The sequence below is a fragment of the Stylophora pistillata genome, chromosome 10 (assembly GCF_964205215.1).
Source record: "Stylophora pistillata chromosome 10, jaStyPist1.2, whole genome shotgun sequence".
NCBI classification, from domain to species: domain Eukaryota; kingdom Metazoa; phylum Cnidaria; class Anthozoa; order Scleractinia; family Pocilloporidae; genus Stylophora; species Stylophora pistillata.
Window position 1 is genome coordinate 616,938 of NC_142528.1, and position 13,855 is coordinate 630,792.

Consider the following 13,855-nt stretch of genomic DNA (forward strand, 5'->3'; position numbering starts at 1 on the left):
CTTAGCGAACAGGTATTATCAAGACATTCCTATTATGGGTAATAAGCTGGAGTAGGTAGAAATAGTTTTTTGTTAGAGATCGAGCTTTAGCATAGTTGCGAACGTCGACTACAAGTATTGTGTAATAAACTGCGAAGTGCTTATTTTGCGATTTTCTGTTTTTATTCCCAAGAGGTTTTGTTTTTTACTGTTTTACACACAGCTTTGTTAATCCCCGCTCATATTTCAAATCGCCAATAATTCAAACCTGAAGTTGGGTCCTCATCGCTCTCTAAGGACCCTCTGTGAAGTATGGTGCTGTTTTGATGGTGTTGGAAAATTTTCAGCTGATCGCAAATCTCATGGCAAATTGTAGACAAACTACTAACACGTCTTAGACATGTATGTACCCTACAGTTTGGGATTCTCGGGAACAAATCAGGGGTATATATTACGTTTTTCTCCTTCTTAAATTCTAATGGTCAATGGTGGCTGTTGTTTGAAGTTAGATCTAAACTTCGAGTTTCGACTGTCGATGACGTCAGTGACAGTCTTAGCTCGGTCCTCCACCATCTGTTATAATCAGAGCTCTGACACAAAGGAAAACAACAACAACAACCAACAACTCTCAAGAACTAAGAGCTAATTTATTGATTTTAACAAACTTTAGTTTGCAACATGTTACCATAATTAAAATTATAAGCAAGTATCAGTTCTTTTTAAGTTTACATGCATTAATTTCTCGTTGTTATCAGGGATGAACGTTCTTCCTAGATGATGATTACAGCGTTCTACGGCATTTCAAGTCAAAACGCACGAGACCCTCCTGAAAATTATTCTAGAAGTTGACAGAAATATTAGAATCTAGCAAGTAAATAAAGTTTTGCGTAAACTTGAACGTGCCATCACCTTGGCATATATAACCGCTCTTGTACCCTGAATGATGGAGTTAGAAACAGAACCGACTGAGTCTCAAAATGGGAAAAAAACACCAAACAGTGGCCACTTCTACAAGTTGGTATCTATTCTTGGCCAGTGTTCCATTTTCTCAGGATACCGCTAGAGGTGAAGCCGAACACTTTCCAATCGACTGGAAATCGTGAAACAAAAACAAAAATATTCACAAACGGCGGACTCTGATAATAGTAAGCGAAGGACACCATGCGAATCGAAAATAAAATAATCTTTTAAATTTCGGGAATAATTTTCAACTTACGCCATTGACACCAAAAATACGCGAGAACATATAGTCGGCCCGAATTCCGGAAAAACAAAGACATGGGGTCTAACTGGCCGTTTGAAATCTGTAAATCGATCTTTCTTTTGAGCTGATGAAAAAAAAAATTAAATAAAATAAACAAAACAAAGAGTTGCATGATGAACCATCACTGTCAATTGAAAAGCACTCTTAGACATGTAATAATCGAAATACGCTAGAATGTAGACTGTTTTCACGATAGTTTCCTCATAAAATACCTGCTAGTCCTAATTTCTCGCCAGATATCAATAGGTGATATTTTTTTAGCCAAAGTCTAATCAGCTGTGACGCAGTATTTACATTAAGCTGGCCTACAAGCAAAACCAATTTGTCGCTAAAATAGCCATAGTCGTAACAAATAAAACTAAAATTGTTGTTATTCGTTTTTTCACGTTCTTCAGGCAAATTTCAACCCATGAAGTATAAAATTCATTTGTTCTTGTAAGCAGCTCTGTATCAGTATCCCACATCTATTTTGTTCCCTACTTTGAGTGAAATTTGCCTTTCCTCCTTGCACACAGTATACTGATAATTTATGTTTCCAACTTACTTAACACGCACTTGTATTTGACTTCCAGATATTTAAATGTTCCGCCACATGGGTCGCCACCAAACTCTGAACTTTCCGCAACCAGCTCACAGCTCACTTTTCCGTTGCATTTTGTCTGCACGATGGAAAGAGAGTTCTTAGAGCGACAGTTTGTGTTCGACATTATTGCATGGATGCATGTGCCTCGGTCCAATCTTCCGTAATTCGCATACACTATGTCGATCTTTCTCTCGTTTTCACACCTGATTCGGTTACTATTGCTTTCACAAATGATAATTGGCCACACTTTCACTGCAACAAAGAAGAAAAAGGAGACACCGTAAAGAATAATATCTTCAAGAAGCAATCTAGGAATTCTCAGCCGCTCTTGAGCACAGAAAGTATTATTTGTTCCACCAATGTTTTCACGTTTAGCTGTTTCGCGTTAGTATTTGCTAACCTTACATTCAATATAAAACGGGACATTCGATCATGGAAATGATGAAAAAAATTTTTCAGTCGATACCACAAAGATTTGTGTCGTTTCCATAGAAACCGTCCTTAGATGGTTGGCCGTGTGCTACACTTCACACTTGTCTGCATCCGTATTTTTCAGAATACGTTCTCAAGTTTCGTATGAAATCGTCTCCTCTTAGTCTAAACACTTGAAACTTTTTGATCTTGGAACGTTCAGAAAAAAATGAACATTGTATACCTAAGAAATACTTACCATTGCAGTTAGTTCCATTTCCATCAAATCCATATTTACATGTGCAGTTGTAAAAACCTAAGGTGTTATTACACTCAGCATTTACATCACAGATGTGTGTTCCGCTAGCACATTCGTCTATATCTAAAGCAACAAAGTGTGAAATATTACTTTGAAAAGCTTCCTTCTTGCCCCAAGTGTGTTTCATAGCCGTGTGAGGCATTTTCATACTGATCTGTATCTATTCATCAATGTACGTTTTCAGGTTTTGAGTGAAATCTGCTCCTCTCTAGATCTGTCTAACGTATTGATCTTAAAATTTTAAGAAAACATTAACATAGTAAATCTGAGAAATACTTACCATTGCAGTTAGTTCCATTTCCATGAAACCCATCTTTACACGTGCAGCTGTAAGATCCCAGAGTATTGTTACACTCAGCATTCACATCACAGTTGTGCATTCTGTTAGCACATTCGTCCATGTCTAAAACGACAAGGTTCATATCACAGTTTCTAAAATACTCCGTCTTATATTTTTATTATCTGATATATATTATTATTATCTTTAAAATGATTTTGAAATAATCTTGTCGTAAATATTTTTCCCATATTGTAAACTACAACAAACATATGAAACATATGTATGAACTGCGGTTATGAGACGTATATGTGAACGATCCTTCGCAGTAAAGCACTATTTGAGCAATAGTGAAAATTAATTCACGAGACAGTTAATGCGTTTTCCTATGATATTAGTTGGTGTCTATAACACGAAAAATAATATCATGTAGATGAGACCTTTTTGAGTCCCCTCAGATAATAAAAATATAAAAAAGTCACCTGTGCAGATCGTTCCATTTCCTTGAAATCCATCTTTGCACGAGCAGTTGTAAGATCCAAAGGTATTGTTACACTCAGCATTAACATCACAGTCGTGTGTTCCATCAATACGCTCGTCGGTATCTTGAAAACGAAAAAGAATAACATGTAAAAGAGAAACATTTTTGAACTGAGCCCTCTCAGGTAATAAATGTGAAGGACACAGTTTCAATATAATACAACTGTCACAAGTTTTGCCCCTTTTTTGTCAGTGAGCCCTGGAACCCACTCGGTCAGTTTACTTTCTCAGGCCCGTTCGGTTCAGAGCTCGTGTGTTGCGTCTTTAGTTTCGGCAGAGTTTACTTTACTACCACATTATTTATCAGTTTATCACTCATCGCAGCACCATCCATGTAAGTTTTTATCTTTCTGTTATCTTATTGTTTTCCCTTATCGTATTTTCTGTCTTCTATTTCCGTTTCATCGTTTTCTGTATTTTATTTCCATGTAGTTTCACCATTCGACACCGAAGATAAATAAACACATTGATTTGCATAGTCTTCGTGTTTGGTTGAACACTGCGCTGAGAACGCGACAACAACTACTAACCTGTACAGTGTGTGCCATTTCCATGAAATCCATGTTTACACGTGCAGTTGTAAGATCCCAGGGTATTGTTACATTCAGCATTTACATCACAGTCGTGATTTCCGTGAGTACATTCGTCGGTATCTGAATCGACAGACAAGAATCAATATTATATGATACCTTATTTATATGTCAAATCTTACTTACACTTGAGTAGGAATAAACTTGCCACATGGGAACCACCCCGTTCTCCCCCCAGCTTTACCTGCGAATGAGGAAATTTTTTTAACCTGCATTTCCTGGATTGCTTCACGAATAATTGCACCACTTCTGCTCATTTGTACCAATGGACACCTCTCCCCTCCTCTCTCAGCGAATGAATGTAACTCAGTTTAAAAAGTCAGTTGACTGCTCTCTCAAAAAGCCAACGTAACACCATAAGCCATGATGATATTTGTAGGAACTTGGTCTAAGTCAATGGCGATATACCTGAACACGATCGTCCATTGCCAGTGCGTCCCTCCTTGCAAGTACAGAAATAGGAACCCACGGTGTTGGTACAATATGCATTGACGTCACAAATATTGTTTCCACTGATGCATTCATCATGATCTAGTTGTTGAGTGAAACAGAAAAAAATCTCATATACATTTACTTTAGTAGAGAAATAACCTTATCTTGTACGGCTAAATTGACAATCACTGCCATATAACATAACAGGATTCTATTGTTTCTAAACAAAATACACAATGCTTACCTTAAAAGTTAAATCAAAATGTGGTTTAGTCAACGTTTGTCTTTTTGTGCGTATTTTTGCCCTTTTGGGTATTTTTTTGGATACAGAACCAAAACTGCGTAATGCTTTGTTTTAAGGGCTGGTGCGATTTTATATTTTGAAGCAACCAAGGACAAGAATAGACAATTCGGTTATACTTTACCTTCCAAATACATATCACAGTAAACCAGAACTGCCTTCCCAGTGCCAGATGGATCCAGCCAGTATTTGTTGCTTGCAATGGCTTTCCCTTCGCTTGCTTTTATTTCCTGGCATGAACGTGCCGGTAACTCCGGAATCGAACCCAAGGGAGCTGGTATGGGTAAAAGTTTCAAAAATGTTGTACAAATGGTGCACAAGTCGAAAAGGGAGAGTTCAAAGCACGAGATAACTAGAGTGCGACCCATTTATTTGAATTTCTTCACTTAAATTTCTCCATTTGATCGTATTCAATCAAACGCTTTGTGAAGCGCCCTTCTCTTGTGAGGCAGGACCTCCTCACTTTTTTCACTCTGTTTAGAGGTTTCAGTTGTTTTTGTTTTCATCTTCCCTGACCCTGAGCTTCCTGTGACATTTTAAATAAATAAATCTATCAATAATTGTTGGAAATATTTTACATATGCATCAAAGCTGTTTTGTGTAAGAAGTTAACTAAAAGTTAAACTACGAAGAAAAGGCAAAGAAGTAGATTATTTCATCATTATGATTAAGAGATGATACCGAAATTAATATCGCTGAGCGCGGGAGATTAAAAGACGCGGGCTGTTTGCAGAGTCGAGAATATGTACAAAGTATTGATGATTATTGTTTACATGTAATTAATGTTCTTGGCCGAGTACTTACCTCTTCCGTTTAAGCGGCGAATATAAAACCATGCTGGGTCTGACTGGAAATTCTCAGGTCTTGCTTCCTTTGTGCGGTTGTTTAATTCACAGATCTGTTCTTTTCTGTTGAAATTATAGCCTTGGCAAGTAATCTCCCTTTCACATAAAATATCACAGATATGAGGAGCTGCCACCGACATTCTCTTGAAAACGAAACCTCTGAGAGCCATGCCACGAATGTTAATTTCTGTCCTGCATTGATCCTCAGCGATCACAAGGTTGGTGAACGAAACGCAGACAAGAAAATAGCGAAATATCCACCGCATTTTTCCTGAAAAACGAAAATCATTGGTTGATCTGGGTATTACGACATCAATATACGAACTTTTATATTAAGACTGACTAAGAACAATGGATAGTTAGAGCAACAGGATCTCCCCCTGCCTCCCCTTCTGTAATCCTCTTTTTTAAAAGACATAACTAAAAAAAAAAAACAAAGAAACAAAAGAAAAATTTTTTTTCAATCAGCCTTCAAGATAAATTATGAAGAAAATTATCTCATTTTACTGGCAGTTCTGTGTCAGTGAAAAGAAATTTACATTCGAAATTTGTGAAATGGGGCGCAGGGAAAAGCACCGTGATAGGATATGAACAGAGTTTTGAGAAATTATGAGCTAGAATTTGGCAAATTTATGCTGCTTTTAAAGGTCTGGAAAGTCAAACTTATGGCCAACTTGATTTGGGAAACATTAAAAACGTAAGAATTAATCATAAAAAGAAAACTTGCGTAGTTTTCGGCTGTGCACTGAGTCTGTTTTTAACCTTTTCAGGTTTTGGCGTTGTTTTAAAGGCCCACAGTTTCAAAAGCATCCCTCTTTTTTGGTTCGCAATGGCATTACTTCAAGACAAAGAATTAGTATTGAGTAAGATCACTGGGCGTTTAATTAATTTATTCCCATAAATGATTCAACCTACCTTAAAACAGAACAACAGAGTTTTGTAATAATAGTTAAAGGATCCCTTCCAACCACAATACATTGCGCGCGCGATATGTGAAATCCGCCATTTTCTCTGCCATCCGGTATTGGACAAGTCGTGAAGTGGAAAGAAATCCTCGTTCATCCGAGTACATTTGCCTCACTGAGGTCTTGAATTTCCTCAATCGCGTTCCAAATTTATTGTTCTTTCTATTTGACTAGTTATTTCTTAATTATTTTTTCTGTTTGGGCGCGCAGGGTATTGTGGTTGGAAGGGATCCTTTAAAGTTTGGAATTGGCAAAAAGGCTGTCGCATGTAACGGCTTCCAGTTTTCCTCTTGAAAGGTTTTATCGATGCCTAGGATGCCGAATTTGTCGAGGCGGTATATTACGTCGATGGGTGTACTCCTTTCAGTGTTTCTGGCGTAGTAGTCTGGTAAACAGAGTGTGAGGGTGTTACCCATGAAGGGGTCTAACTCGCTAGTCTTCTCTAGTCGGTGTTTGGACGTAATCTAAACATCTTTAAGGCGAAACAACGTTTAAATATTCAGTTTTCATATTTTAAACATTGCTTGGACAACGGCTTTTGTGAAAGCTGAAATAATCTGCCGAAAGGATATTGTGGGCTTCTGTATGTGCTAAATTGAGGACATGTTTTTCCTAAATAAACATTGATTGATAACCTCAAGCGTTTTTCTCAATCAGACATTTTTCGTAATAATAACTATCTACAAGATTGCCTTTTGTTATGAAAAAATTTTTTGTGGAGCGAAATAGGCTAATTAATGCCCCCTGCGACCCATATTCTTTTTTCAAAAACTAATGCACCCAACCTAACAAAGACTAGAGAATTGAATAGCGTGGAAGATAATCATCCCTACATGGTGTTTTTTTGCAAAGTGAATTCAATCCTACTGTCAGGGCTCAATTGAAGATCACGTTGGTAAATAATCCTTACTTAGTAGATAGAAAACGAACCATTTATGCGGGAAATTATACATGATCGTTTGTAATAACTGGCATGTGATCTCTTCAGTGGTGCCAAGTTAAAACTACTGAACGCATTAGATTTGCTGCCATCACCCTCAGGCAAATGTCCATTGGTCCGTTTTAAACAAGGGATAAAATATATTTTGGAGTAGTTGCATTTTTTGTTCTGTTGTGTTTTCTTTTTTCTTTCTTGTGGTAAAATCAGTTTTTCACTTTGAGCAAAGACATAAAAAGCCAGAGCTATGCCTTGTCATACGTATCTTAAGGGGGCATTCTGGTCAAAAAATCCAAAAATTCCCAAAAGAAATGTAAAATTTATTTTATGCCCCTAAAGGTCACTTAAGTTTATCTATTTTTAGGATATAATATTCTTTTACCGAACAAAGGGTAAAGTTGGCATTTTCACACTATGCTCTTCAACTTCTGTTTACCAAAATTTAATTTTTTGATGGATCACTAAAATATCCTGATCGATGTTGATGGCAGGCTGAGCTGTAACAACAAGTTTGCTTTTTTGTCAAAATTTACTCACTAAGTGAAAACGCGGACTCAAAGTTAAGTGTTGATTGTGGAGTTCGCAGACAAAAAAGCATGTCTGCATCAATTAATGATTAATTCCTCTTCAAAAACTCATCCTCAGTGGTGAATATGTCCATGGTTTTCCATCAAACAGAAGTTTCACCAAGCTTTCTTTCCTTCCTCAAGAACCTATTTGGAACTTATGTTGTAAATCATATCGCATGACGCCATAATCTTTTCTGATTATCATAAAACTTGTCCACTCTAATTCTAATACCGACAAATATTCCTGTTACCAGCTTAAACTAGGTAAACTGAACAATAATCGTTTTTGATAAATCTAGAGTCCACCTGTTTAAAGATTTTTGCCTACAAAACCATCAACTTGTGTTCTGGAGTATAATCAAATATATTTTATTTCCATCTAAGTTGAAAATCAATATTTGTGAACATATGAAAATCCTATATGTGAAGATCATATTTAAGTTCCAAATATGAGATATTTTAAGATGAAGAAGATGTTCCGACGCAACTGTTTAAAAATTTTCGATCTTACCTTGGAATACAAAGGCGGTCATTCGTTTAATTTGTTGCGAGTTTGGGGAAATATCTTCATTATCACACAATCGTACTGGGCCGCGCACTATAAAACACCTAAGGGGCTCATTGACTCTATTGTCATGAGTCTCCGATATGATCACACAAAACTCTTAATCAACAAACTTTTTTGTCGAAAATCACCTGTTTAGGTTGAGTGAAGTGAAAGTGTCCCTCTAGCTAATTTGAAAAATTCTTTCTGTGGTAGGCTAAGATCTTTAATGACCAATTCCTTTCATCTACCAGCTCACAAAAATACAGAAAGTCCTCGATCTGTGCTTTATCAGCCTTTAGATCAACTTAACGTTAAATTGCGCCAAACAGCCGGGCTTTCTTACATTAGATAACGAAACGTACGTTATTTCTCTTTTTGTGATGAATAAAAAGACTAAATTGCGTCGCTTGACGATTTTCGCTGCTGTGTAAATTTTTAATTTGGTCCTGCCGAACCATTTCAGTTGGGCTCAAGTAAACCTCTCAAAAATTTTTCAGTGCCAAGACAGTCTGCCAGAAGTCATCGCATATATTATGCGTGATCGATGAGTCGAAATTAAAACTCGGTTCACGGACTTCTTCGTAGAGTCAGTTTTTTCCTTCTACTATTGGCTACTCCAAAAATCATGTTCCCAAAAAATTGTGTTTGTACTCGCTTCATTTTCAAAAAGTGTGTTGCAAAATGACTTTCAAGACTTGTTTATGGCGAAAAAGGAAATTAAAAAGTAATTCGATGTTTAGTAAACTTTGAAAGACTTCTTAGACTATCTGTTAAGACATATATAAAGATAGGAAAATCTCACCTTGTCCTTCTGGTATCAGGGAAGCCAAAACCGTGAGAACGAAGCAGTAGAATACAAAGAGCATGTTGCCAGAAATAACGCTCTTTATAATTTTAGCGAACTGTCTATTGTGAGTTTTTTCAACTTTGCACACGAGACAGCTGAAGTTGAATTTTTGTTTAAATACACCACCTCCTGTTTAATTATGACGTGCTCATTCGTTGTCACAAGTTAATTCGTTTCTCTGGGAACTAGATGGTTGGTGAAACTCGATCGTACTTATGTAGTGCACATTAACGGCCTTCAATTTCAATTAATGAAGGAAGATAATAGATGCATTTTTTCTATTCTGGCTCCATCGTGTCTGTCCGAGAGCAACGTATGAGGCAATTTTAATTTTATCAACTGTTTACACGCTCCTCGTCCACCCTCACTTGAGTGTAAAATTAAGATGACCGCTTTAACCAAAACACGTTGATGTTTCGAATTTTTGGCATTGATTCTAACGAGGAAATTATCAAAGATATCCTTGATTGTTTGGTGAGGCCAAATGTTCATGTGGGTTAGTGTCATTCGTACAATCGTGACTAACGCCCTCCCCCTCCTCCCCCCTCACCCTCAGCACCCTTTCAGTTTCCGTTTTTTAATTCATGGGAGCGTAAAGGGGGGTGGGAGGTTATTCGCAAGCTAACACTCAGTATCAGCAGATAAAAAATTGAATTTGTAAGAACTCTCGTAAAAGACCTACTAAAAACGATAGGTAAAATCAATTCAAATTTCTAAAACTACAAGGCTTCTGTTTGTGTTATGATAAGTGGGTTGTAAGTCACGTGATCTCAGGGATCACGTGCAGTGTGAAACTTGGCCGCGCACTATAAAACACCCTAAAGGGCTCATTGACTCTATTATATTGTCATCAGTCTCCGTCATGATTACACAAAACTCTTTGTCAACAAATGTTTCTGTCGAAAATCACCTTTTTAGGTTGATTGAAGTGAAAGTGTCCCTCTAGCTAATTTGAAAAATTCTTTCTGTGGTAGATCTTTAATGACCAATTCCTTTCATCTACCAGCTCACAAAAATACACAAAGTCCTCGAACAAACAGGCTTTCTTACATCAGATAACGAAACGTACGTTATTTCTCTTTTTGTGATGAATAAAGACCAAATTGCGTCGCTTGACGATTTTCGCTGCTGTGTAAATTTTTAATTTCATCCTGCCGAACCATTTCAGTTGGGCTCAAGTAAACCTCTCAAAATTTTTTCTAAATGCGAAGACAGTCTTCCAGAAGTCATTTCATATATTATGCGTAATCGAAAAGTCGAAATTAAAACTCGGTTTACGGACTTCCTCGTGGAGTCAGTTTTTTTTCTTCTAATGTTGGCTTCTCCAAAAATCATGTTCCCGAAAATTTTGTTTGTTTGAAATCTTTTCATTTTCAAAAAATGTGTTGCAAAATGACTTTCAAGACTTGGTTACGTCGAAAAAGGAAATTAAAAAGTAACTTGATGTTTAGTAAACTCAAAAGACTTCCTAGACCGATCTGATAGGACATATATAACGATAGGAAAATCTCGCCTTGTCCTTTTGGTATCAGGGAAGCCAAAACGGCGAGAACGAAGCAGTAAAATACACAGAGCATGTTCTCAGGAATAACGCTCGTTATAATTCTAGCGAACAGCTATCAGTATGAGTTTTTTCAAATTTGCACACGAGACAGCTGAAGTTTAATTTTTGTTCAAATACACCACCTCCTGTTTAATTATGAAGTGCTCATTCGTTGTCACAAGTTAATTAGTTTCTCTGGGAACTAGTTGGTTGGTGAAACTCGACCGTACTTCTGCAGTGTATATTAATGACCTTCGACTGATTTCAATTAACGAAGAAACAAAATACATGTGTTTTTTTTTTATATTCTGGCTCCATCATGTCCGTCCGAGAGCAAAATATAAGGCAATTAATAACACTTTTTACCATCTATTTACACACTCCTCGTCCGCCCTCACCTGAGCGTAAAATTAAGATGACCGTTTTTACCAAAACACGTCGATGTTCCGAGTTTTTGGCGTTGTTTCTAGCGAGGAAATTATCAGAGATATTCTTGATTGTTTGGTGAGGCCAAATTTTCAATGATGTGGGTTAGTGTCATTCGTACATCAGGGCGTGACTAACGCCCCCCCCCCCTCCCCCCTCACCATTCACCTCAGCACCCTTTCAGCTTCCGTTTCTGAATAATAAGAGAGTGAAGGAAGTACAAGATGATTCACAAGCTATCACTCGTTATCAGCAGATAAAAAATAAAGATTTTTGCACGTTTAAAACAAACTTCTGCTTCTTTTATTCCGATCACGTCCAAATAAACGGTTACAACAACAGAGAGAGAAAACAGAATACACTATTATATATATGCTAATTCCTAAAAAATAAATTTTGAATAACAAAAGGAAAAGACACACCTGGACCAATCATAGATCAAATTAACTATTCCTGTGAAATATTTCAAATTTAAAATAACAACGGCAAACATAATATGCATAATAACAACACTCCCACTTTTGACGTTGCTTATATGACAGTCTTCATGCCTAGCTTAGTAACAAGTTTCTCAAAGCGATGCTTAGGCAAAGGTTTCGTAAGGATGTCAGCAACCATGTCGTCCGTGCCAATGTATTTCAAGGTGATCGCTCCGTCTTGTACTCTTTCGCGAACGAAGTGGTAACGTATATCGATGTGTTTTGTCCTGGCATGGCCCACGGGATTTTTAGCCATCGAAATAGCCCCTTGGTTGTCTTCATATATTTCAGTTGGTCCCTCTGGGGGTTCTCCCATGTCTGCCAATAATCTTCGAAGCCAGATTGCTTCCTGAGTTGCCGTACTGAGTGCTACATTCTCTGCTTCTGCTGTCGACAATGCGACGGTAGCCTGCTTTTTGCTTAGCCAACTTACTGCCCCACACGCCAGTGAGAACACGTTTCCTGAGGTAGAATGACGGTCATCCATATCACCCGCCCAATCTGCATCTGAGTAACCAATCAAATTTCCATCAGCAGATTTCTTGTAACTCAATCCGAGATATGCAGTTGCTTTCAGATACCTGAGGACTCGCTTTGTTGCTGTTAAATGAGTTTGTGTCGGATTGGCACAGAACTTCGACACAACTCCCACTGCTTGGGCGATGTCTGGACGAGTTGCGATCGCAGCATAAAGTAGACTTCCTACAATCGATTGATACGAGGTCACATCAACTGGTCTGCTAAAACCATCTTCCTTTTGCAGCTTGACGTTCAAATCAGTAGGTGTAGACACCGGTGTTGCTTCTGTTTGCCCAAACTTCTCGAGCATCTTTTCGACATAGTGTCCTTGATGAAGGAAGACTTGCTTATTTTTCACATCTTGAACGATACAGACCCCGACATAGTAATGCAGCTCTCCCATATCTTTCATCTTAAACTGCAGCTTTAGACTGTCCTTGACACTTCTCATCTCCGTGATGTTTCTTGCTAGAATCATCAGATCATCAATGATCATCATCGTGGACCCCAATAATAGTCAGTGCATTCTTTCTGATAAATACGCAGGGATCTGCAGAGGCTTGAATAAAACCAATCTTTTCAATGCACTCCCGAAGAACTTTGTTCCAACAACGGGAAGACTGCTTTAAACCATACAGCGATTTCTCTAGCTTGCATACCAGATGCTCCTCCCCAGGTTTCACGTATCCTTCCGGCTGCTGCATGTAGATTTCTTCATCAAGTTTACCGTTGAGAAAGGCTTTTTCTACGTCCATCTGGTGAATCAGCAAATCATTCTGAACTGCAAATGCTAGCAGACAACGTATTGAAGAGAAACGAACGACAGGCGAAAAAGTTTCATCATAGTCAATACCATATTTCTGGGTATAGCCCTTGGCCAGTAGGCGTGCTTTGAATCGTTCCACTGTACCGTCACAGGAGTGTTTCAGTTTAAACACCCATTTGCACCCAACAGCTTTTCGACCTGGAGGTAATTCAACCAACCTCCATGTCTTGTTTTCAATCAGCGAATTGTATTCTGAATCCGTCGCGACTTTCCACTCTGCAGCGTGATCACCTGATCTTGCTTCTTGTATAGATGTAGGTTCATCAATCCCAGAAAGATGATAGGCCACATGGTGTACGCGGTGAGTTGCCGTGTCTGCGTATTCGTCATAACCATATCTGACTGGTGCTTTTCGTGTTCTTACTGACCGTCGAGGTTCCCCTGGCGAGTCATCTTCTAAATTCTTCATTTCTTCTTGTTCTCCTCCATCTTTTCCAGGGTTTACTTCGTTTTGCTCTGCTTCCTCGCTCTTTGGGTCTGGCTCTGTTGCCATGGCTCGCTTCTGGCCGAAATCGTTTTCATTAAACTCCACATCTCTTCGGATATACATCTTTCGGTTCGTCTCATCAAAAAGACGATATCCCGTTGAAGTTAAGCTGTAACCCACGAAACGCATCTTCCTCGATTTCTTGTCAAGCTTTCGTCGTTCACTGCCT

At 38.1% G+C, this 13,855-nt stretch overlaps 1 protein-coding gene across 1 annotated transcript; it reads right to left on the reverse strand.

The window, feature by feature from the left end:
• Nucleotides 1-609: 609 nt before the first annotated feature.
• On the reverse strand, nucleotides 610-9,561 carry LOC148721216 (uncharacterized). The gene is made up of 10 exons (XM_088734764.1): nucleotides 9,362-9,561; nucleotides 5,501-5,812; nucleotides 4,821-4,970; nucleotides 4,372-4,494; nucleotides 3,904-4,026; nucleotides 3,316-3,438; nucleotides 2,837-2,959; nucleotides 2,497-2,619; nucleotides 1,788-2,078; nucleotides 610-1,307 (listed from the first exon to the last, which is right to left on the reverse strand). The coding sequence occupies exons 1-10, from the start codon at nucleotides 9,423-9,425 to the stop codon at nucleotides 1,192-1,194; spliced, it is 1,548 nt and encodes a 515-aa protein (XP_088590890.1). The 5' UTR covers nucleotides 9,426-9,561; the 3' UTR covers nucleotides 610-1,191.
• Between the last annotated feature and the right edge of the window lie 4,294 nt (nucleotides 9,562-13,855).

Bases quoted from the DNA above. Each gene is read 5' to 3' on its own strand.
- LOC148721216 (XM_088734764.1), bottom strand. From the start codon at position 9,425: ATGCTCTTTGTATTCTACTGCTTCGTTCTCACGGTTTTGGCTTCCCTG. The intron at 4,027-4,371 runs GTATATCGCCAT...CTGTCGATTCAG, and splicing joins CAATGGACGATCGTGTTCAG to ATACCGACGAATGTACTCAC. The intron at 2,620-2,836 runs GTAAGTATTTCT...TTGTTGCTTTAG, and splicing joins AAATGGAACTAACTGCAATG to ATATAGACGAATGTGCTAGC.